At 36.5% G+C, this 24,846-nt stretch overlaps 1 protein-coding gene across 1 annotated transcript in view; it reads right to left on the reverse strand.

Moving 5' to 3' along the window:
• Positions 1–20,822, reverse strand: part of LOC127868956 (thioredoxin-like protein 1) — a 30,968-nt gene extending 10,146 nt beyond the window's left edge. Inside the window, exons 1-8 of the mRNA XM_052411176.1 lie at positions 20,645–20,822; positions 14,228–14,324; positions 12,877–13,050; positions 9,818–9,940; positions 5,027–5,093; positions 4,720–4,813; positions 3,614–3,692; positions 2,923–3,027 (exon numbers count right to left, since the gene is read on the reverse strand). Of these exons, the coding sequence (XP_052267136.1) occupies positions 2,923–3,027; positions 3,614–3,692; positions 4,720–4,813; positions 5,027–5,093; positions 9,818–9,940; positions 12,877–13,050; positions 14,228–14,324; positions 20,645–20,745 (840 nt within the window). The 5' untranslated portion in view covers positions 20,746–20,822. The remainder of the gene's footprint in view (positions 1–2,922; positions 3,028–3,613; positions 3,693–4,719; positions 4,814–5,026; positions 5,094–9,817; positions 9,941–12,876; positions 13,051–14,227; positions 14,325–20,644) is intronic.
• Positions 20,823–24,846: the final 4,024 nt, after the last annotated feature.

Here is a 24,846-nt window from a genome sequence, read left to right on the forward strand (position 1 = left end):
AGCCTAACGGGGGGGGGGGGGGGGGGGGGGGGGGGGGGGGGGGGGGGGGGGGCATCCTGGATCTGCTACTACTATTGGAGGATCCCCAGTTCCAGAATGGATTTTATTAGTTAAAATTTTATCAGGGGGGATGACCTTTGTTATTGATTCTCTGCAATTTTTGAATCGAGAATCAACTTTGTTATAAATGTAAGATATAACTCGACTCCCAGTGGGCCTTTTCTGGTCCTTTATTATCTCAGCAACCAGATCCGCCAGCTCGCTGAGATATATTTTCCTGTATGTGGGACCTGTTGCTGGCGGATCCTTGATTTTAATAAATGAGTCCCCAGCAAACGAGTTACGTCTGCTGGTGTTGTCGGTAGGGGAGCTCATTGGGGATGTCTGGGAGTCGACCATTCTGGGACGGTTAGGGGGGACACTAACTCGGGGTTCCTCCTCTATTTCACAGATACCAGAGATAGAAAGGTTCTCCAATATACTGGAGTGCACTGACACCAGAGAGTCTCTCCCCGTGATATCAAACATAGAGTTGTCCGACAGTGTAGGACCACTACAAGTGGTGTCGCTAGCACCGTCGGTCAACGTGGTGGACGGGGAGGACCCCCTGGTAGCCACAGGAGGGCGTCTCTGAGTGGGTGGATCCCCCTGGATAGGTGATACAGGGGGGGTGGTGCATAAATCGGATGTGTGTTTGGTTACAGGTTCCGCAAAGGTAACCTTGGGGGGGGATTCCCTATTTATAGGTTGAGGGGGGGTACTCTTACCCACTAGCCCCTCAACTATGGTGCATGTCCTCCCGGCTTGGGGAGAGATAGAACCGGGAGAGGCATGTTTAGGTAAGGAAGCGGAACCGGTTGTGATGATGGTGTTTAGGGCGCCCACGCTGTGGCTCACAGTGTCAGGTGCAAGTAGCCTGCTCTCCGCCTCGGACCAGGTGACCCCATAAAAATTGGCATAGGTGGCTATATGGATAGCCTTCTTATAGGAGGGGCACCCCTGGTAGGATGCGGAGTGCTGGCCGCCACAGTTGGCGCACAAACGAAATTTGTTTGTGCACCTTCTTTGGCAAGTAGCGCCGGCGCAGCGGCAGCAAGAGGTGGTATTAGAGCATTTACCCCTGCTGGCTATATGACCAAAGCCCTGGCAATTGAAGCAACGGGCAGGTGTGACGGGGCAGGGACGAATGTCAAGGGTGATACTGGTGTCCTTGACTAAGATTTTATTTGGGACTGGTACGGACGCTAAAAAAGAGATTTTGACCAGTCTCGGAAAGCCAGGTGGGGCAGGGCGATAAGGCTCAACCCTTTCCAAATTAGTGATGAGGATATCAGAGATAGAGATTGCAGGTTTAAAAGAAAGAGATGTCTGAAGTTCCATCAAATCCTGGCTTTCCGGGATCCCTGCTATATAACCATGAATCGTCCTCATGTTCGACGGGGATAAGGCCCGGACCGCGACTTTGCCAAGATAGAAAGTACCCCTAGAAAGGAGGGTGGCAAGCGCTTGAGCGGACTTGAGCTGCAAAAGCACGCAGCCAGACGCCAGGGGCACCGCCCGCTCAACTAGTCCGGGGAGTACCCCCGCCAAACCTGAGGCCAATTGAAAAATGGTAAGAAGAGACATGATGGGGGCTACACTTCCAGCTGACTGGAGGAGGCACTTAAAGGGCATGGTGTTATGAGATAGGTGATGCCTATCCGACCCTGAACGTGCCTCCCCTAGTAAAGGGGTCAGGTTTTGACACTGCCCCTTAGATGGGTGGATGGATGCTCTTTTGTATGACGACATATTGTAGAAATGAAAAAGAAATAAAGAAGGAACGAGGCTAGTTTTGTGGGAATCTTAGATGTTATGTGTGTGATATAATAATGGTTTTTATTTGACACAGCTCTTAATACGTGTAAAGCACTAAATGCAGGCACCGCACCGGTAAACAACCCAATATAGTTTATATAAGTAAATAAGGTAGTTAATTTGTCATTTGGTAATGTTTAATTTATACGATGAAGAAGCCAAAAATAATTCCGAATACCAAATGACGTCCGAAATGCTGCAAGTTTTAGAGATTTACGAAAAAACAAAAAAAAGAATCAATGGATGGGTAAGGAACAGTGCGGCGTAGTGGATAGATGTTCTGGTATTGTTGTGGCTCTCTGGTTCGTCTGTTTCTCTTTGTTTTTCTATGAGGTGGCGGTTAATCTTTATTTACAAAAATTGATCTCTGTTCAAAATGGCTGCCGAGACACGGGGATGAATTGATTAGTTCCTCGGTAAACACGTTTTTATGACAATGATTGACATAACCAATAGACCGCTTACTCCACCTTTGTTCTACATAACAGTTTCAAAGGCGGAGCTATGCACGTGCTCAAACATAATTGGACGATTACCAGTGAATAACAAACTCGCGATTGGTTTAACATGTCGCTTCACATATTAAAGAAATTTTATTTTATCGGCGAGAAGGGTGATGCTTTATGGCTTCTTGACAGGAAGCGGCTTTTCTTTGATGACGTCAAACTGTCAATTCACACAGGTTGCCAATTCTCGCTCTACTTTAAAAATGACTCGATCTTTTGATTACACGTTCAGTTGTAAAAAAAACACCTGCTTACATGAAAACTTTGGATTAAATTATGAAAATAAAAACAAGGGAAATGTTGCGGCAAACTGTGGTTATATTAATTGGTAAGTATCAGTTAAAAGAGGAAATTTTGTGTGTCGTATTTCAACAAGTTTTCTATACAACAACAACAACAACAACAACTTTAACCATTTCCGCGGGGATCGATCTAAGTAGAATGTCATCAGTATTTTTCATGGACAACCTCATAAGTCGAGACTGTAAATTTAATCAAATTTTTGAGGAAAAAAATCTCGACTTATGACTGCATTTTTACGGTAAATGATAAATCTTACCCGTTTAAAGTCACTCATGTTGGTGGCATTGACTGGAGAACCAATAAATCCGAGGTAATCCAAGTGTGTTACCTCTCCCTCTTCCTGATTGTCCTTGATAAACAGCTGAAATAGTAACCATTGCAACTGTTGGTGAGTAAGTAGTAATGTAAGGTCATTTTAAAGTAACAATAGCAACTGTTGGTGATTTAATTGTAACCATAGAATCTGAAGGCGAGTTAAGTGTAACCATCACAACTGTTCAATAATAACTTTATGTAAGTTTAGTAGCTATGGCAACTGTTGGTGAGTTAATAGTAACCATATAGATACTGTTTGTAAGTTAATAGTAACCATAGCACCTTGTTGTGAGTTAAGAGTAACGAGCACTAACATATGTAAGTTGGAAGTAAAAATAAGAACGTTTGGAAAGTTAACAGTAGCCATAGCAACTGCTGATGTGTTCATACTAACCAAAACAACTGTTGGTGAGTAAAAAGAAGCCATCTTTATCTTACTGATTATATGTATGAATAACACGATAGTATTTTGCCATAAGCATGCATTGATGTCTATGTGAATAAACAGAAATGATTTAGAGTTTATTCCCCAGGTTATACCTTCAATATGCAAGAGAGACATGCATATTTTATTTTTCTCAAACAAATTTTTTTAATTAATAATTATAAGTTTTACTTAAACTACTACTCACTGTTACACTGGATACATTCTGGTATTTCACAAATTTCAATGGAATCAAACTTCCTTCTTTGATGTCATCTTGAGTCAGTCTGAAACAACAGAACAGTTTGATATGTGAATAATCCAGATAAGGTGTTTACACTATTATTAATTAGTCAAGTTACTGAGCAGAAAGCATTTTTCCAAATAAAGTAATAGTGACCTTGACCTCACCATTCCCATGGGCAAGTTTGATTCATATACCTCAATTAACTAACGTTAGGATATAAGGTTTTTATGCATTAAGTATCAATACAATACTTCCATTATCTCGAGTTATTGTAAAGAAACCTTTTTTTTCTTTTACTAATGATTCTTTTGATATACCAACCCCACATGATATCCTATAATTGTATAGTTAATGTAAACCGAAGGAGCAAAAATTAATAAATTAAAACAAGACATGTGACCATGCCAAGTAATAAGATTTACAAATGTCTACAAATTAATTTAGGTGATTTTTATTAATATTGCAAGCAACACCTGCATTTAAGCTACAAAAGTGGTAAGGGGATAATGCACATTTATCTTAACCATTTGTTAACTACAAAGGTGCAAAATTCTGCTCAATTGCAGGTAAGATTTACAGCTCTTGGTCAGTGACCTCAAAAATGGACCAAACACAGGGTTTAAGTTTCAATTGAATTACTGTGGTAGAAAAACTGATACGGAGATGTTACATGTTCATCTTTAAAACATTTCTTAGAACAAAAAGGGGCATAATTCAGCTAAATTGCAGGTCAAAATTATGGAACTTGGTCAGCGTCACTCAGCGACCATTTAAAGTTTCACCACATGAAGTTTTATTTGAATACCTGTTGTTGAAACAGTGATGTGATGTTTACTCTAACCAAATTATTATGCACATTTGTCTGTCAAGTACCGGTAGAATAGCTCTGACTATTTGATGAGTAGTCTAGCTCAAATCTTAAACTAAGACCAGATGTTGCAGTGAGCAGAACAGTTTGTCTTTTGTTTGAAAAGTCCTGCGTATATTTGCAAAATTGCAAACAAGAACATTATTGTTGATACAGGATTTAACAAAACTTTCCTTGACAAAAACACTATTTTTCTTACTCTAATGTTTGCACTGGCTCCATGCTGTCAGCAGAATCAAAGTCAAGAGATCGCGGTTGGTTCTGGAAAATCTTTACTGTCTTTGGACCTTTATCTGCAATTCAAAAAGGAGCTATGCATTTTGTTCTCAGTAATTGATGAATTTAGTTGATACCCTTTGAATTTGTGAAAATAAGCATTAAGTGCATAATGATTTTTTGAAAACAAAAAAACATACAGACAAAATCTATATAAAGTATCTGCAAGGTGAAGTTACATAATGTGCTCAATGACATTTTAACATATTATGGGCATTTCGAACACTGACCTGCTGGTCCGTACAACTTCAAAGAATGCAGCTTCACAGGCTGAGAGAACTCTATGCTGATGAGAATCTGAAATATACGTAACGCTCGACTGGTCATTGGTCAGCGTGGGTATTACCTACATGTACCCTGGGTACTCTTAAGTATACTTACATGTACCCAGGGTACGGTAAATAAACTAAAACGTACGTGGGAATTTTAACGCTAAATCGGTCGTTGTCAGCAATTTAATTTTTTTTAATTATGTTCACATTTATGTCAATTTTCTGTTAAATGGCTTCTAAATTATCGAAACTCGTACTAAAAAAGCATGTTAATTCAGTTTTTTTAAAAGAGAAGTTTGTTTAAGATAAACAATATCGTTTTACGGTAAACGGTAGCACGTTTTACATCGGATTTTGTGCGGGAATACAACTCGGGTACAGTCTAATATTGACTGGGTGTATTTAAGTATATTTACTGTACCGATGTACATGTAAGTAGAACCTGAGCCGACAATGACCAATTGAGCGTAACAGTGTGAAGTTGTCAAGGTTTACAAAGAATTAATACTTTCTTTCTTCATACAGTTTTTCATTGAATTAGCAAGGTCAGGTACTTACCACGTATTTTTCTATAAGGTTGCTTGCGTTACATATCCAGCAAATAAATTATAATTAAATTCTTTCATATTAACATGTTGACATATGATATCACAAATAAACATGACATAATTATCATGACTTTATACAGTATTGCTAAGTTAGTTGTGTAATTATGTAAATGCTGGTTGAAGGAATTGTATTTGGTAAATGAATTCATTTCACGACTTCTTACTGACTGTGTAAGGAGTGATACAGGTAGTCAATTTATATTCAACTCAAGCTACTCTCTCAACTCTCACATCAAACAGGGTCAGTAATAAGCACTGTTAATAAGAGCCCAGCTTTCAAAGTATTGCATAAGAAAACAATAGCACCGCCTTGCGGGTGCAGACCGCTCATTTTTTTCTTTTTAAAGGTGAAGGGACTCTCATTTTCAATCACAAAGGAGGGAGGGTGGAGTGAAGAGGGGTGTATAGTGTAGGTGCGTGGACATTTATTACATTATCTTCCAATAATGCGAAAAAAAAATGCGAAAAAAAAAAAAAAACATTCGGGGGGAGGGGGGGGGGGATTCTTGGGTGCGATGGTTGGACGGTATTTCAAACATAAAATAATAAAAATAAATATTTGTTTTTTAACAGTTTCAAAAAAAAATAATTTGGGGGGTGGGGGGGGGGGGGTGGGGGGGGTATAGTATAGTGTAAGGGAGTGGTGGTCATTTGTGAGATGATCTTTAAAAAAAAAAAAATTAGGGGGGGGGGGGGGGGATTCGGGGGGGGGGGGTATAGTATAGTGTGAGGGTGTGGTGGTCATCTGTGAGATGATCTTAAAATAAAAAAAAATAAAAAAATTAGGGGTGGGGGGATTCGGGGGGGGGGGGGGGGTATAGTATAGTGTGAGGGTGTGGTGGTCATTTGTGAGATGATCTTAAAAAAAAAAAAAAAAATAAGGGGGGGGGGGGGGTGTGATTCGGGGGGGGGGGAGGGCACGGGGGATGGTTTGGGTGCAGTCTATTGTGGTATGTCAGGTAAGAGTAGTTTTGTCAAAGTATCAATCAAATCTAATCATAAATAAAGAAGTTATGGCATTTTTAGCAAACTTTAATAATTTGACCGTGAGAGTCAAGGTCATTCAGAGGTCAAGGTAAAATTCAACTTGCCAGGTACAGTAACCTCATGATAGCATGAAAGTATTTGAAGTTTGAAAGCAATAGCCTTGATACTTTAGAAGTAAAGTGGATCGAAACACAAAATTTAACCATATATTCAAAGTTACTAAGTCAAAAAAGGGCCATAATTCCATAAAAATGACAACCAGAGTTATGCAACATGTCCTTTTGCTGTACCCTTATGATAGTTTGCGAGTGTTCCTAGTATGAAAGCAATATCTATGATAGTTTAGGGGTAAAGTGGACCAAAACACAAAACTTAACAAATTTTTCAATTTTCTAAGTATAAAGGGCCCATAATTCCGTCCAAATGCCAGTCAGAGTTACATAACTTTGCCTGCACAGTCCCCTTATGATAGTTAATAAGTGTTGCAAGTATGAAAGCAATAGCTTTGATACTGTAGGAATAAAGTGGACCTAAACACAAAACTTAACCAAATTTTCAATTTTCTAAGTATAACAAGGGACAAAATTGTCACAAAACCAGGTTTTCATTGTGAAAAAAAATCTGATAAAGGGAGACAACTCAAACTGAACTTTTGAAATGAACAAACAAAATTAACCCCCTTTGTAAGTTTGTTTTAAAATAAATCTATTTTTAGTCGTGGCGACCTTGACATTGGAGATATTGACGTGATTCTTTCGTGCGACACACCGTCCCATGATGGTGAACAAACGTGCCAAATGATTTTAAAATCTCATTATGAATGACATAGTTATAGCCCAGACAAGCTCATTTATGGCTATTTTTTACCTTTGAACTCAAAGTGTGACCTTGACCTTGGAGATATTGACGTAATTTTTTCACGCGACACACCGTCTAATGATGGTTAACAAATGTGCCAAATGATTTTAAAATCTCACAATGAACGACAAAGTTATGGCCCGGACAAGCTTGTTCCGCCCGCACGCCAGCCAGCCAGCCCGCCAGCCAGCCAGCCAGCCCGCCCGCATTTGCCAATCTAATAACCAGTTTTTTCCTTCGGAAAACCTGGTTAAAAAGGGCACATAATTCTGTCAAAATGCACGCCAGAGTTATCTAACTTTGCCTGCCCAGTCCCCTCATGATAGTTAGTAAGTGTACCAAGTTTGAATGCAATAGCATTGATACTTTCTGAGAAAAGTGGACCTAAACGCAAAACTTAACCGGACGCCGACGCCAAGGTGATGACAATAGCTCATAATTTTTTTTCAAAAAAAAGATGAGCTAACAAGAGGGCCATGATGGCCCTGAATCGCTCACCTGACTAACCAAATACAATCCCAAACCAGTTTTCATCAAGATAAACATTCTGACCAAATTTCATAAAGATTGGATGAAAACTGTGACCTCAATTGTCTACACAAGGTTTTTCTAATATTTGACTTATTGACCTAGTTTTTGACCCCAGGTGACCCAAATACAATCCCAACCCAGATTTCATCAAGACAAACATTCTGACCAAATTTCATAAAGATTGGATGAAAACTGCGACCTTTATTGTCTACACAAGGTTTTTCTATTATTTGACCTAGTGACCTAGTTTTTGACCAAAGATGACCCAAATACAATCCCAACCCAGATTTCATCGAGATAAACTTTCTGACCAAATTTCATGAAGATTGGATGAAAACTGCGACCTCTATTGTCTTTACAAGGTTTTTCTATTATTTCACCTAGTGACCTAGTGACCTAACTTTTGACCCCAGATGACCCAAATACAATCCCAACCCAGATTTCGTCAAGATAAACATTTTGACCAAATTTCATAAAGATTGGATGAAAACTGTGACCTCTACTGTCTAAACAAACAAATTGTTGATGATTTTTCAATTATTTGACCTAGTGACCTAGTTTTTGACCCCAGATGACCCAAATACAATCCCAACCCAGATTTCATCAAGATAAACATTCTGACCAAATTTGATAAAGATTGGATGAAAGCTGTGACCTCTACTGTCTACACTAACAAATTGTTGACGGACGGATGCACACACGCACGCACACACAACGGACGCCGGACATCACACGGTTACATAAGCTCACCATGTCACTTAGTGACAGGTGAGCTAAAAATAAGATTTGAAGTCCTACATGAACTTAACTCTATTCAATATACCTACTGAACATTACAACACCTTTAAAACATGTTTGAAAGTATATTTTTTATGGAGACAATGTCTAAGTCAGTGTAATAACATTAATAACTTACAGTATGACACTAGGTAACCTCCCTTAGAAGTCATACAATGGACCGATCAATTATTATTTAAAGGGAGACAATCTTACTTTTTCATAAGAGTCAGAAACTAGGTTATCACGCTTGTTAGTCAGGGAGTGGATAAGTTAGAGAAACTTACTGTGACATAAATTATTTAGATGTATGATGGTATACTCTCTAAAAAATTTAATTTATGTACATGTACTAGACACATATTTCCAGTTAAACACGCGAGATATCTTTTCTCAACTTGTGGGAAGAGAAAGCGTATATGTTTGCTAAGAAATCATTCTTTTGATTAAAGATAGGAGACTTGAAAAGGAAGACTCGTGCAAAGGCGCACAGATCTAACCAGTTGCCATAACAGGTTGAAACAACAGTGAACTTCTATAAGAATCAAGTTGTTTGTAACATATTTCTTCAGATACCTTTTTTACTTCTTTCATTCATTCAGCTTAGAGTGCTCTTCATGAAAAGTAATAATTATATGGGTCTCGGGGTGCAAAATGCTTATTTTATTATTTACTTAGGTTGATGGTGTTTTATACAATAACATAAGGATTGTAATAAGTATATGGAGACCCAATTATTTAAAGGGAGACAATCTTACATGTTCATCACAGTAATACACTAGGTAATACCGCTTTCTAGTATGGAACATTTAATTATTATTCAAAGTGGACAATCTGCTATTTCCATCGCAGTAAGACACTAGGTTACCTACCTTGGAAGTCAGGAAAGACAGAACAAACAAAATTCCAGTGTCTCCATAATCCAATGGCTTGTCATACAATCTAGCTTATGATCGAAAGATTGAAACTTAAATAGAGACAATCCTACCTGTTCATCACAGTCAGACTCAAGGTAGCCTCCCTTTGTTGTCAGACAATGAGCCAATGGATGGTCATCTGCCTCATTTAAACACTCGCAGCCAGACTTGTTGATGAATGTTCCAAGGTCCATCTGCAAAACAGTAACATACCGGTATTTATAGGTCCCTGAGAAAAAACAGATGAAAAATGAAAGTCTGAACTGAATATGATAAAGTCAAGGGAGTCCTGAGATTTTGCAACTTTTTTTGTTCAATTTTACCCCAAAGGTCAACCCCATTACCAGGGCCAAAACACCCTTTTTGGGAAAGGGGCCTCAGCCTTTTTGGGGGAGGGAAAAATAGTGTGATTTTTTCTTATATGGGGAAAATAAGAAATTTGTATTTCATTTGGATAATGGAGTTTACTTCCGTGACCTTGGTATGTATGAAACATGTATGTCGTAAAATTAAAGCAAGCTGTAAAAATAAGAGTAAATCAAAAGTTTGAGAATCGACGCCTTTAACACACTAAAAGGAATGACTTACCTGGTATTTTTTAGATGATACAATAATATTCCAAAACAAGAGATGTGTTTGTCAGAAACACAATGCCCCCTACTATGCCGCTTTGAAGCCATATATTTGACCCTTGACCTTGAAGGATGACCATGACCTTTCACCACTCAAAATGTGCAGCTTCATGAGATACACATGCATGCCAAATATCAAGTTGCTATCTTCAATATTGCAAAAGTTATGGGCAATGTTAAAGTTTTCGGACGGACAGACTAACTGACGGACAGTTCAAAAACTATATGCCACCCTTCGGGGGCATAAATATCCACATAACTGAAAATATTTTAAGTCGTTATAGCCTTCTAATGTAATCTATTTATAGCTTTTGAATTCAGCTCGTTCCATCATTTGCTGATTGGTCACGAATGACAAAATTACGTCATGCTTCGCGAGGTAAGCACAACTAATTTGATCAATACGTATACAGGTTTGACAAGTAAACAATTTTCACTTTTATAAGTTTAGATATTATTTTTGGTGGGGGAAATTTTCCAGTATTGGGGAAAATTTTGATCAAATTAGGGGAAAAAACGTGGTTACTTCGGTTGGGGAAGCTGCCGATATTTGGCTTCTTCAAAGAAAGTTTTTTTGGCCCTGATTACCATTCTCAAAAAGTATGTATTGTCCAAAGTCACTGCCAACAATTCTCAATAGAAGGTTTTCCAATTTTTTAAATTGCAAAAAAAAATTCATTCGCCTCAACAAGTTGAACCTTAGTATAAAGAATATTGAAAACAATTTTATTCTCAATTTTAAGTATTTGTAAGCAAAATAAAAATATCAATTTCAGTAAAAACTTAACAATTATCTACATGAAAATGACCTGGCCCCCCATTCCATAATAAACAATGCTTTGAGTCTAATACTCTTGCAGCCAAACTTTCAAAATTCAACAAATTATGTTTCATCCGTTTCGGACCGTTTGTCAGATAAAATGTCAGACCCACCATTTTTAAAAAGATATACGGCGTTGATGTTGTAATGTTTGCGACCAGTGAAAGGAGATGGAATGAAGCAGCGATTTTTTTTGTCCAATTGGGAAAAGTAACCGTACCGGTCCAATTGGGAAAAATTGAGTCGTGAAAACCTGAAAATTGGGAAAAATCAAGTCGTGAAAACTCGTCAAATTGGGAAATTGGTGTATTTGATCTTATGCTCCCAAATACTTAAAAATTGATAACTAAGTGTTTTCAAGCTGTCAATATTATATTTACCTAGGTCTAAGCCATAGAGCTGCATAGGGAAACTAACTAAATGTTGCATTTTCCAAAAAAACAACAAAAAAAACTATTTTTTTTAACTTCAATTGGGAATTTTTTGGACAGCAATTGGGAAATTTGTAGTTTTTTCGTTATTGGGAAAGTGCCATTTACCGGTACTTTATAAAGAAGGAAAAAAATCGCTGAATGAAGCGACCATGTATTTTAATGAAGGTAGTGAGTGATAATAAGATAATATATTTTAATGTATTAACAAATAAAAATTAAGAACAAGAAGATGTGCAATTGTATGTTTTATTGTCAATAAGTATTGTAATGACTAGGTTTTCATAATTGAACGAGTAATACATTAGTTTCAATAGGAAAAGAAAACATATTCGCCACTGAAACACTATGAACATAATGTTGGAATGAAATAAAAAATAATGTGTTATAATGTGTAAAGATGTTAGTAGAATGTAAACATAAAAGACTCAATATTGCAAGCATCATAGTGATATGAATTTTTTGCAGAAAAACAGAACTTTATATGAAAAATGAACAAAACAAAGTACAAAGAAACATATTTACACTAATACACGCAAATATGGATTATAATAATTCAAAGACAGATATATTTCCAACACCTATATATTTCCTTAGTATCGCGGGCTACCACCCCCAAACCCCCGCTTTGTTGATGGTGTTAAACAACTGCATACCGGTAAAGTGCAATCTAGCCTGTTTTTGTAGTGTTTAGTGTGACTGCTACGGCATGTAAACAATAGCTTCTTTTAATTGTAGAGACATGTGATTATTGCTATACTGCTTCGTAAACTAAGGAGAAACGTTTCGATGTAATGTTTAGAGGATTTTTGTATCATGACAGTTTTTAATTTATTGTAATTTACATGTTATTTACAATATATTCATATTTCAGTTCAAATGATATGTATCCAATGTTTTAGTCTACGGTGATTTTTGTTTTATTAGCCAATGCACAATTCGGGTTTATTCATTTCGGACCTATAATGAATGAAGGTCATCTTAGGTCAAAAGTGACATTAAACAGCTACGCCGAAAAACAGCAGATTCAGGGCACATCATGGTAGAGGTAAAAATAAATGTTTGCCAAATTTGGGCAACAATTTTCAACTAATATAAACCTTTTTCATAAAACTTAATGGAAAATAATCCTTCCACAAGGAAAACAGGGAGATCTGTACTGCCTAAGGAAAATATTTCTCTTCAAATCTCCTTAAGGATGAGCTGTAAACTTACGATGCTTTTTGAAATTCAAGCCCTGTACTTACATGACCTTTGACAGCGACCCCTTCCTCCCCATCTTCATCATCAGCCCCATACCACTTCTTAATCTTCTCCTCCAGTGCATTAGAGTCGGCCCCTCTCTGTGAGTCTATCTTCACCTTGTTCTTATAGAAGATGAATGTTGGCATTGCTGAGACGTTTTGTCCTTGGGCGGTTTCCTGTGCAACAAAGAGTTAATATTATTATCTTTGTTTAAAAACAGCACCTGTCAAAGGGAGATCGTCTGCATGGCTGAGACATCTCGCTGGAAACATTGCTTTTAAAGAAAGAAAATTCTGTGCAATACAGATATTATTAACTCATTTTGTTTAAACCCATTTATTTCAGCTGGATTGCATCGAAAGCCTAAAGCTTCTTGAAACGCTTGCGAGATGAGAGCTAAAGAATTGGTAACTTTTAATGAAATCTAAAGAACTAACCCATGACCTCCCAATTTCTAGGTGGACACCATATCCAATACAACATGGCCAACATAAACTCCTGTGAATTCTTGTTGAAGATTATCATCAAACCTGTGTTGAAAAGGAGTAAAATAGACGGGGCCTGCTTTTGACATGAACTACAAAGTGATACATAATTGTATTTTATGCTTACCGATGATTTATAGAGAAATATCAGTGCATTAAAACTGATATTTCACTGTTTCAAACAGTGAAAAATAACAGTGAAAATTATCCATAATTTTCATTGTTTGATCTGCACTATTTTTGGATCTCTGTGGTTTCCCCATAGTGACCCACAATGGAAACGACTCTGCATTGAATGTTTATAGAAAATACGGATATGCTTCCCTTGAACATACATGAAATAACATATTCGGGCGCCCAACATGGAATTATTATATTGTCCGGCATTGCAAAAAAGCATAAAATAAAAGCAAAATTTGTTTGATTTGGTGGTATATCGATTTTAATTCACTGGTGATCATAGAAAAAATATATTTCACTCATGAATGCGCCACTTGTGAAAATATCATTTTCTTTAATCACTTGTGAATTAAAATCGATATTCCACCAAATCCAACAAATATCCTCTAAATCAAAATTAAATGTGCTCAATAAAATATCACAAAAAAAACTGATGGTATACTTTCTGTCTCTGTTACTTTAACAGGGTTATTGGAAATTTTACCATCACTTAATTTACATTAAATTGGGAAAAAGTATGACTGTTTATGAAAAGCTATTTAAAATCTATATACTTAAACAGTAGCAAAAAATCAGACTTGGTAAAAAAACATGATTCTTTCCATTGGTATTATGACCAAAGAACAGTTTGAGAAACATCCAAAATACATTCAAATGCATTATTTGCTTATAATAATTTATCACTTACTGGACATTGGTCAACATCTACTTTCAGAAAAACTGCCTTGGGGTACTTTGCACTCAGCTGAATGAAAAGTGGGGCAATTCTGTTACATGGTCCACACCTGAAAAAAAGACAAAGCATACCGTAACTACTCTAAATTTTCGGAAAAAATAATTTTTTTTCATGTCTAAATGTTCAGATACAATTTTTTTTCAAAAAGTATGAGTGTTGAAAATTTAGAGACATATATGTTTGTTTGTCAATTATCATATTGAAATAAAACCAATTATAAATGTGCAATAATTTCATTGAGTTGTACTCTCCATTCTCTGCTTTAAAGAAAATACAACTTTACTTATTAGCAATCTCTTTCATGAAATGGTATATAAAAACGTTATAAAAAGCAACCATACTTCTTCCTGAATATGATATCATTTCAATTGCTGTTGGGTGAAACTGGTTCATTACTGGTTTACATGGTAATCTACCCAATAACGCAAGTGTAATGGTCCATGGCCCTCAGGGCATTCTAAGTCAGGTTTTATGACCTTACTGCGTTTGTAACACTCCATGATTGAAGAGTCCCAGATAAGCGAAAACAGGGCAAAAATCTAGTAAAATAGTGCTGTAAAATTAACTGTCTTAAAAATTGGAGTCATTAGTTATGGACGAAAACCCATGTGTCCGAAGATTTTGAGTCACGAAAAATAATCATTTTGGCTAAAAAAGAGGGTGTCTGAAAACTTTAATTACAGTATGTATAATTTACCACTCGCCAGCTGTTAATCAAACTCACACAATAATCAATCAGATTTCGTTTATTGCAGCCACATGGTCCGACAAACAAAGACTGTCGGAGTAATGGAATGAGCGTTTTATAAAAACACAACTTAGTGGGCGGAGCGATCGCTTATTTGGCGACTGGTCAATTAACAAGCAAGACCCAGCATAATAAAATTTCCTTTGATTTAACAAATTTGTTCAAAAACATTGTTCAATAGAATTAAACTGTGTATTTTTAGAATTACCATTAACCAAAAAAGTAATTGGCTTTTATTCCTAGCTTTTCTTTTAAAAGAAGATTCCATGTCATCCAAAGCACAGAGTTTGCAAAAACTGTTGGTCCTGACCTGCAAATTTTACTCAGGACAGTCATTCGATTAACGAAAATCGGTTTGACTGACTGACAAAAATATCTGATAACAATATTGTTATTTGTAGAAAAAGCTTTTGGAAGTGATGTAAATTTTAACAATTTCAGCTTATTGCCATTACAATCAAATAACCATACCCCCTGGTTTCAGGAGCACAAATAACACTGTATTTAAGTAAAATAATTGTTTGAATCACATTAAAATACAATTAATTTTGACGAAAGTCAATACAATTACAAAATAATAAATTTAATAATTAACCACAAGTAATCCAAACTCAGCTGAACAAAAGAGATTTTCAGATTTTGTTTGAATGGTAAGTAGACTGATATGGAATTGACTGTTTAAGTTTGGGAGGTGATTTCTGCATTTAAATTTAATTGTTCTTTATTAAATTATATTCTAGGATTTTCACAACAAGTTTTCACAAGATGCCACCATTCTTAAGACAATACAATGTCTGAATTCTGGTGATTACAGGTGATCCTAGATCTTTCCCTAAGTTGTTGAATGTGTTAGTCAATATAAATTGCCACCATAGAGTCTTTTGATGATTTTTGCTTTGGCAGACTCTTGGCGTCAATAGTCCACTCTATCTTTTTAATAGCGGGAGTTTCTACACGAATTTCGGTCGCATCACTCCTGAATTTAAATACACACATATTTGCATATATGCCAAACGTTCCGATCTCGGCGGGACAGTCCTGCTTTTGGGCTCTTTGTTCCGGCATCCCGATATGAGACGATTTGTCCCGACATTCGTTAAAAACAATGTAAGGTCTATAAGTTCCCAATAAAATTCGCTTTTCAAGCTCTTTCTGGCTAAAACTTACCATCGCTAATCCCTTTATTGCCCCCAATTTACAACACACTTCTACTACTCGAGTGCACCAGCGTTGTTTTTGACACCTTATCAGCTATTTATTGGCAACTTATTGATTTAATCAGCATTCACACCATGGTGTTTTTATGATAGGAGTCGCTAATTGCTATCCAAAGATGTATCGTACAGAAATAAACGCCGCCTGCGTTTGTATTTCATGGTCCTAATCAAGTACAACAATAATATTATCCTGTGTATTATACAACCCAAAGTTATAAAACCTGTCAAAACACCAATTTTGTACATCAAACAATTTGAATGCTGACCAATACACATTGATGTTTCTCACAAATTACCTTTTGTTTTCGACGGATTTTCAGAAAAATTGTACATATTGCATCAATCTAAATTTAGAGTTAATTTACGATTGGTTGAATAAGAATAGTGCTCGATGCGCTCACATTGTGTCACACGATTTACATAGGTTCAAGGGGATATCCCTGCACCAATTGGATGTCAAATCGAGGCAAACAGGAACACCCCACATTTCAGTTCATGGAGTGTGTTTACTTCTGGAAAATGGAGAACGTATGCGTTCACGAAATTCTGAACACACATTTATCATCAATATTGGGCAGAAATTAAGAGTTTTTGTAAGTAATACACTGACTACTGACTAAAGAAAAGGTGAAATGATTAATCGTTTTAGGTGTCCCGCTTTTTGGTCAAATGTCCAAACAATTTTTAAGGAAAGTCATGATTTGGACCTGAAAAATTCTAGCATGTATGCATATTTGTGACTATTATGAAAGAACTTTGCCTAAATAGTAGTGCTGCAACAATATACCGGTATATCGGTATATATCGCAATATGCAATGCGCATATTGTATTGCGATACGATTTTCGTCATACCGGTACGAAAATTTTACAAACATGCATCTACATTTCGTTCAGAAAAGCCATCTAAAATAATGATATCAAGGTAAACAAAACAAAGGGGTATTTTGTAAAAATAAATTGTTACGTAAAAATGGCATTCTAAAAAGTCTATTATACAGAGTAGCGTTGTTACATGGGAGCATTTATTCTATGCTTTTAAACGAATTATTGTTGAATTAATTACGCACAACTAAATGTTTCGTTCGATTCTGAAATGAGCATTATAAAATTTGTAATCCGAATTCCAGAAACACTCTTCCGAAATATAATGCTAAAGCAACAATAAAAAAAGTGCTTTATTCTTTTTCTCAATAAAAAGCGCACGAAATGTATACAGACATGTAGAATGTAGCGTGGAAAGTGTGGGTGTATTTGTGTTGTATAAAACGGGAACATCACGTCGGGCGATTTACGCGTGTTCAGTGGGAAAATAAACGCCCGATTGGAAGTTATTTCATCACATCTTTAAATAGTAACAAATGCCAAAATGTATTTGATATTTAAGAAAATTGGCGAATGTTAGTGTATTGGGCTATTCTTGAGCATTTTTATAGTTAACATTTACCAGAATTGCTTTTAAAACTGGAATATACGGATTATCGGGTAATTGGCGAGTTATAATTCTGGTACTAGTAAGCAATATATTGCAATATATTGCAATACAGGTTTTTGAACTGACAATATATCGCAATACGCTTTTTGGCGTATTGTTGCAGCACTACTAAATAGTATATATTGATCAAAATTTATTGATATTTACTTGTTAATAAACTATAATTCGAGTTTGTTTCATCCAATATGAATCTTTGTATAGTAAAGGTTCATGTTATCTCCTTTGGTGAAGGAGGTTAAATTTCAACTATGTTTGTAACTGAGTTCGAACATAAAAAAATAAGTGTGAAATATGCGCAAAACATTAAGAAATGAAATTGGAAATTATATTCATATAAACCTATAATTTTATAACATATCTAGTGGATATTTTATTCTTTTTATTAAATAATTATCTGACTTTTAAGCAGATTAATCTAAACCTTTTTTAAATATCCATATCTGATGTTATAATATGATGCCTTATATTTTATGTATATTTGTCTTTTAATTTCCAAATCTATTTCAGTCTTTCAGCTTTTGTACAATTGTTATCCTTAGGGTCAATCCGTGAAAAGTCGGACAAAACTCTATATCCCAAAGCTATTGTATCATTATATAGAACTTACAACGAGTCGTTTTGGGGATTACCTCCCCTTACAATGTCAAATGAGCGTAGTTTCGAATTTTGGTGACATCGATGATGTTATGTGAAAACACCGCGATTTACATTATGAAAATGTTGCTTGATGCGAATCGCTATGACTCGGACAGAGTAGTCGAAACTCGGACACACTGTAGCTGAAACTCGGACAGTTATTTTTGCGTAGTTAATTCTCGGACTGTGGAACAGTAATTGATCCAAACTTCATTTATTTACAGTAAAATGAATTAATTTGAATGTAGCAGTATTTTACGTGTGCTGTACTATTTAATGCTGCTTCTGATGTAAACTGCTGGACTAATTTTAATTTGCTTAACACGTATCGAGTATTTGTTATTTATTGATAAAATTTGATGTGTAATTGATTTCCATCTTTGATCACAATGAAATTAGAACAGAAACATACGATGAATAGACATGCAATTTACGGCGTTGACTTTACGGCAGGTATAGTACTATAATCTAGCTAGAGTATCTACAGATCGGTGCAGATTGCATAGTATTTATTGTCAATAATTAGCCATGATTGATAACTTTATGCAAAGTGGCTTCGTTTTTTGTGTTTGTTATTTCCTTGCTATTGTCCGAGTTTTAACTGCAATGCAAAATATGTAGTTAAATGTCGGACACTTTTAATTTCGTCAAATACATAATAAATTTTCAGATATTCTTCATAAAACTATTAAATTTTATCTCCTTAAACAATAAAACAATCAATATCTTAATGAATATACAATCGTGTAGCCGTTGCGCAATGAAAATCACTGAACGAACCTTAGTATTCAAATTGCCCGCCTTTCTGGAAACAATGCGTATCGTCATAAGCCTGTGTGTTGCACGTCATTTGTTTTGTGTTTACTTAAACGGTGTCGATGCACATACTGTGCAGATGTATTTTTCAAAGTGAATGGCCATGTGTCACTAAATGCATGTTACTGGGGATTTCAAGTCGGTTATTGTATATTTTATTATGTGTTTGACGGTCAACTGTCCGACTTTTAAAGACGTCCAACTTTTCACGAATTGACCCTATTCTTCATGTTTTATAGTCGGTTGTACAAGCTACATAAGCTTATGTTAATTGTTTTTATTCACTCTTGCCGACTCAAAATAAATCTTATCTTATCTTAATCATAAGAAGAAGCAAAAGAAGAATTATAACTATTTTTAACTCAAAATATTAGAATTGACAGTAACGAAATAGCTCCAAAGTAATAGGTACGAAACAGCTATGGTATCACTATGAAATAACAAAAACAACAATGCCAAAATGGTTGCCTTTGAGAAAATGATCATTCCATGTCTATGATTTCCAATGAAATACAGGTAATGTTTGTGATCTAAGTTCATATTTGTCGCACAACGGGTAGATTTTAGATATATGCACTTGTTAATACTGTAATTCCCATAATAGTATTGTATTTATTTTTTGTTATGGTTTTTACAGACCGGAGTTTCAGCGTTCAGATCTATTCTGAATGCGAATTATTTCAGCTATTTGTAGTGAAATAAGGTCACTTCCAACAGCCTTGCTGTTGGGCTAGCTCTTTAGCGACGTGGTTAAAGTGTCTGACTACCACTCTGGAGGTCGTGGGTTCAAACCCCGGCTTGAGCTCAGTATTTTCACATTAATGGCGACGAGGCAAAAAGAACTGTGAATGCGGGAATGGGTCTGAGCTGTTTAATGGTTTCTGTGAGGGCTATGCGGATGCAAGACATGCTGTAGCGGGCGTGTCTGGGCCTTAAAACATTAAAAGGGGGAGGAGTGTAGTGAAATAAGGTCACTTCCAACAGCCTTGCTGTTGGGCTAGCTCTTTAGCGACGTGGTTAAAGTGTCTGACTACCACTCTGGAGGTCGTGGGTTCAAACCCCGGCTTGAGCTCAGTATTTTCACATTATATTGAATGTGTATGTGAGGAAGTAATAATTCTTGACTTTAATGCAAATATAACTTTAATTACATAATAATGACACATAAAGATATACTTCAAAATAACAATTAAACATCTAAAAAGTACTATCTTTTGTTTTATTTTGTTGTTATAGTTTCGTGGCACTGCCATAAACTGATTTAGACTGACAATTATTTCAAGTCAGTCAGAATGACTGACAAACTTTTCCAGATTTCGCGTACACAAAAAATCAGGTAGCAATTCGACAAAACTCAACTGAAAGATCCACTTGTTAAAGCTCTAACATGTATATAAAGCGAGAGTTACAATATCCGAACAATGTCATCCGAAATAACTTACACTGTTATCATACATACCAAGTGGCAAAGAAGTCTACGACAACAAGTTTTGTACCCGCGTTCGTCAATTCAGGATCGAATTCGGCGTCAGTAGCTATCACACGAACGTTATTTGCCATGTTTGGTTGTTTCTATTGACGTTTTTAACACCTAACTTAACGATGACAATTAAAAATGCCGCTTCCGGTTTCGGAAAATGGATCAAACGGTCACGATAAGTACTTGTGGACAAGACGGTCTCAGGTCGTGTGCTCTGGTACCCGGTCATCACTTGACTAAACCCGTAACCCGTGGTTAAGGTCTGGGATTAACAAAAGTGTATAGGGTTACTCCGGTTTAACAATGTATGGCCACAGCACGCTATCCTGTATAAGGAAAATTGTGTGAATGGTTAAAGCTGGACTCTCAGAGTTTCTTGGGTTGCTCTCATAGCTCTAAATTTTTGTTTTGAGTCGCTTACACGCACATGTGTATGCAGGCATATAACGGCCATTGGAATACCATATGTGGTCAACAGAAACATGGTCGCTGACAACATAAAAGTAGCTTTTCTTATTTACTCCAGTACATGAAATATGTAAGTGGGGTGTATTCTGGCATCTTTTGTCGGTATGGCCTATCGTGCGTCTTTTGGGTCTCTTATACAGAGCATAACTCGACAACTGTCAAAGGAATCAACATGAAAGTTCAAATATATATATTTCAATCATCGGGGATGCAGTGCACAAAAAACCATAGCAACTGCTGGTGTGATTGCCAATTGTCAAAGTTTCATACTTAAATGTTGTCGGCGACTGTATCCCTTCTAACACATAAGAGATAATCCATCGAAAACAAATATTAAATAAGAAATTGAAAAGCCCCTCTAACAAAGTGGTAAACTGGTGGTGGTTTGGGGGTCGGAACAGATTTCAGGCTGTATATAACGAGGTTATTTATATATATTGGTAGTAATTGCAAAGTTATCAGATGTATTGACGTCACATCACAGAGGTAAGTTAACATACATGCGCTTTTCCTGATTCAGCCAGATTACCTGATTAAATGCTCAGGCTTACCTTATTAAGTGACAACTGCCCTTTTGACTCAGAGGTAAGGGATACATGGCCGTAAACTAATTTCAAGACAAATGCCTTTAAACAAGTTTTTGGCCGGTTTATAAATAAATTTACACAAAAATGGGATGTGTATTTCTTGTAATCATCCTTGATTCTTTTATTTAAATTGACCTGTTCACAGATGTTCGTATTTTGTAAACATGTATTAATTAAATTCATTAACTAACGAAACTAGAATGTTTGGAATAGTATAAAATAATTGTAATAACAAGCACATAGGCAAACAAAGTAATGCCCGGTACCTCAAGAAGCGAACGCGAATAATCTGCCACTACACCTCGCAAACATTTCAAGTTGAATGTTATTCTAAATGCTAGGTCGGTATTACATAATTGTCAAATTATCGACGAAAAGCGTTACCATTTTTATCCGACTTCGATTGATGATTTTTAATAAACAAACATATATTTTTAACAGTTTTTTTATTTAGCCGTGCTATTTTGCTTGTTTTAATACATTCTTTTTTAATATGTGACATCATCGTCACATGTTTTGCCGATTGCCATTTTTCAAAACTGTAAACAACATAAAGTTGTAATGACAAACATATGAACTTTATTCCTGTGTATTTTGGAGTTATTTTGGTTCATATTAACAAAGGAATAGCCATTTAAAGCAAAACAAATAAATACTAGATTGAAATGTGTTGAACGTCATTAAAAAAGTATTACAACAAAAAATTTACAGACATAGTTATAGGCAATGCGGGCACCTAAATACTTTTTTTCGACAAAAGAGTTGTTTCGATATATACGTTGTATGTTGGAGCTCTGTATCGAGGTATCCGTACAGTCGCTCCTAAATAATTTTGACAACCCGGACAGTCGCTCATAAATGATTTTGACACCTCATCCATGGGTTTATACAAATATACGCCGATCAAAGGTTAACACCTATAATTAGCAGTTCACATTTAGCAGATTTAACATGTGCCGATCAATGTGATGTTAAAACATAGAACTTTTAACGAACAAACGCGGTATGCATGTGTTATGCTTTGAGGGTCACTCGTACTCCAAGAAACACACGTCTAAGTCTACAATACGATGGGCATGCAGCAAAAGTCGTTCCGATTCATGCAAGGGTTCTCTAATTACAGATCTAAGTATAAATCGACATTTTAAACTATTTTTAACACCTGTCTTCGTCGGGACGTGCGCCCGAATCCAGAGAAGGTTGTCGCTGACTACGAAATAGGTATACACAACGCTGTGAGGTCCGTGATTCCTTCTATTCGCATCCAATGCTGCTTTTATCATCTGACCTAGACGACTTGGCGACACATCCAGGCCGAGGGACTTTCAATTATCTACAAGGAGGCTGAAGAAATCCGTCACTCCTGTGGCATGTTGGCCTTGCATTTTTACCCGTGGATGACGTCGCCAGCGGGATGGCATATTTGAAGCAGTCCGCACCAGACGTCCTCACATTGGTATGGGACTACTTTGACACCAACTACGTGTCCGGTGCGTTCCAGACGGTAAACGCCAACGGTCGGATACGCTTCAGGCGGACTCCCCCTAGGTTCCAGCCAGACATGTGGAATGTCCACGCAGCGACAATAAGCACCAACAATGTCTTGGAAAGCTGGAACAATGGTTTTCGGCATCTCGTCGGCCAAGACAACCCATCACTGTGGGTTTTAATATTCTGCCTTCAGAGAGACAACGCGATGGTAGAAACAGATGTTTACAGATTCAGCAAGGGCGAGTCGGTGGAGAAACGTATTAGAAAGAAGACGGTGAGCCACCAACAGACACTGAAAATTTTGTGCGAACAGTATGTGGCTTGAACCATGTCGATGGTCGAATTTCTTCGGAGTGTTGGGCACCGAATTCGTCTCGGGCATTGGATGTGACATTATTGACTCGTATACATCCAGCTGTGTGTATAAATGTACATATGTGTTCTTTTCGTTTTAATCTGTTGTGTTTTGCATATTTATTGTGTATATATTTATATAAATATAAATTTTTATATATGCACATTTCCTGTCCGTACATCCGTGTGCATAATATCATAACTACTCGAAGTTCAATTTCTTACTCGAATGTCCAGTTTTTAATAGCCTTAGAAAGCAATAAATATAAAGATATTATTGGAATCACAAAATATGTTAAAATTTATCAAACTCTTACACACTGACAAAGCAAAAACAATTTAATAGCTGTTTATTTTTAATATGCATGTCTTTAGAGTTGCAGATCCCATTTATTGTTAATTCTAAATTTATATTGCACACAAATATATATGTATATGCCTGTATGTCATTGGCCACTGTTGACTACATTATGTGTTATGTGTATATTTACTCGTGGTCTTGAAATGAAACCATAAAAACATATTTTATTCCATTCGAAAATCGGCCCTTATTTCAATAAATGTTATTTAGGAAAGAATGTCCGGGTTGTAAAAATCATGCAGGAGCGACTGTCCGGGTTGTCAAAATAATTTAGGAGTGACTGTCCAGGTTGTCAAAATAGTTTAGGAGCAACTGCCCGGATTGTCAAATTGATGTAGGAGCGATTGTCCGGGTTGTTAAAATAATGTGGGTGTGCCTGTCCGGGTTGTCAAAACAACGTAGGAGCAAATGTCCGCCTTGTCAAGATTAGCGTAGGAGCGATTGTCCGTGTGGGCGATTGTCCGGGATTCCTGTATCGAACATTGACGCAGATCCACGTAACGTCATACTTAATCGATATGTACACTCCCCGCATTTTCGGAAATAGCGATGAAGATAAATGCCACTTTATAAGATTGCTTAGTGTTTATCGGTAAAATATATAATTTTCATTAAGTTCTTTTTCCGGATTGTACCACCTTGATTAAAATCACCAGGATTTTAACTGATTTAGATCCGCTTTTAAAACCATGTATAATGACTTACGTCGATTTCCCGTCGAACATGTCTGAATATTCAATTTTGTTGATCAAGGTTTAAAAATGTTCAAAGCATACTTGACCGACTGTTATTGCAGCAGCATTTACTGTTTCTACCACCAACGCCACCACCACCACCGCCATTTTCATTTTGGATTATAAAACTTGAAAATGAACTACCGGTAGTCTATTGAAGTGTTCAACAGTTGGACATAATAAAGT

The sequence above is a fragment of the Dreissena polymorpha genome, chromosome 2 (assembly GCF_020536995.1).
Source record: "Dreissena polymorpha isolate Duluth1 chromosome 2, UMN_Dpol_1.0, whole genome shotgun sequence".
Taxonomy (NCBI): domain Eukaryota; kingdom Metazoa; phylum Mollusca; class Bivalvia; order Myida; family Dreissenidae; genus Dreissena; species Dreissena polymorpha.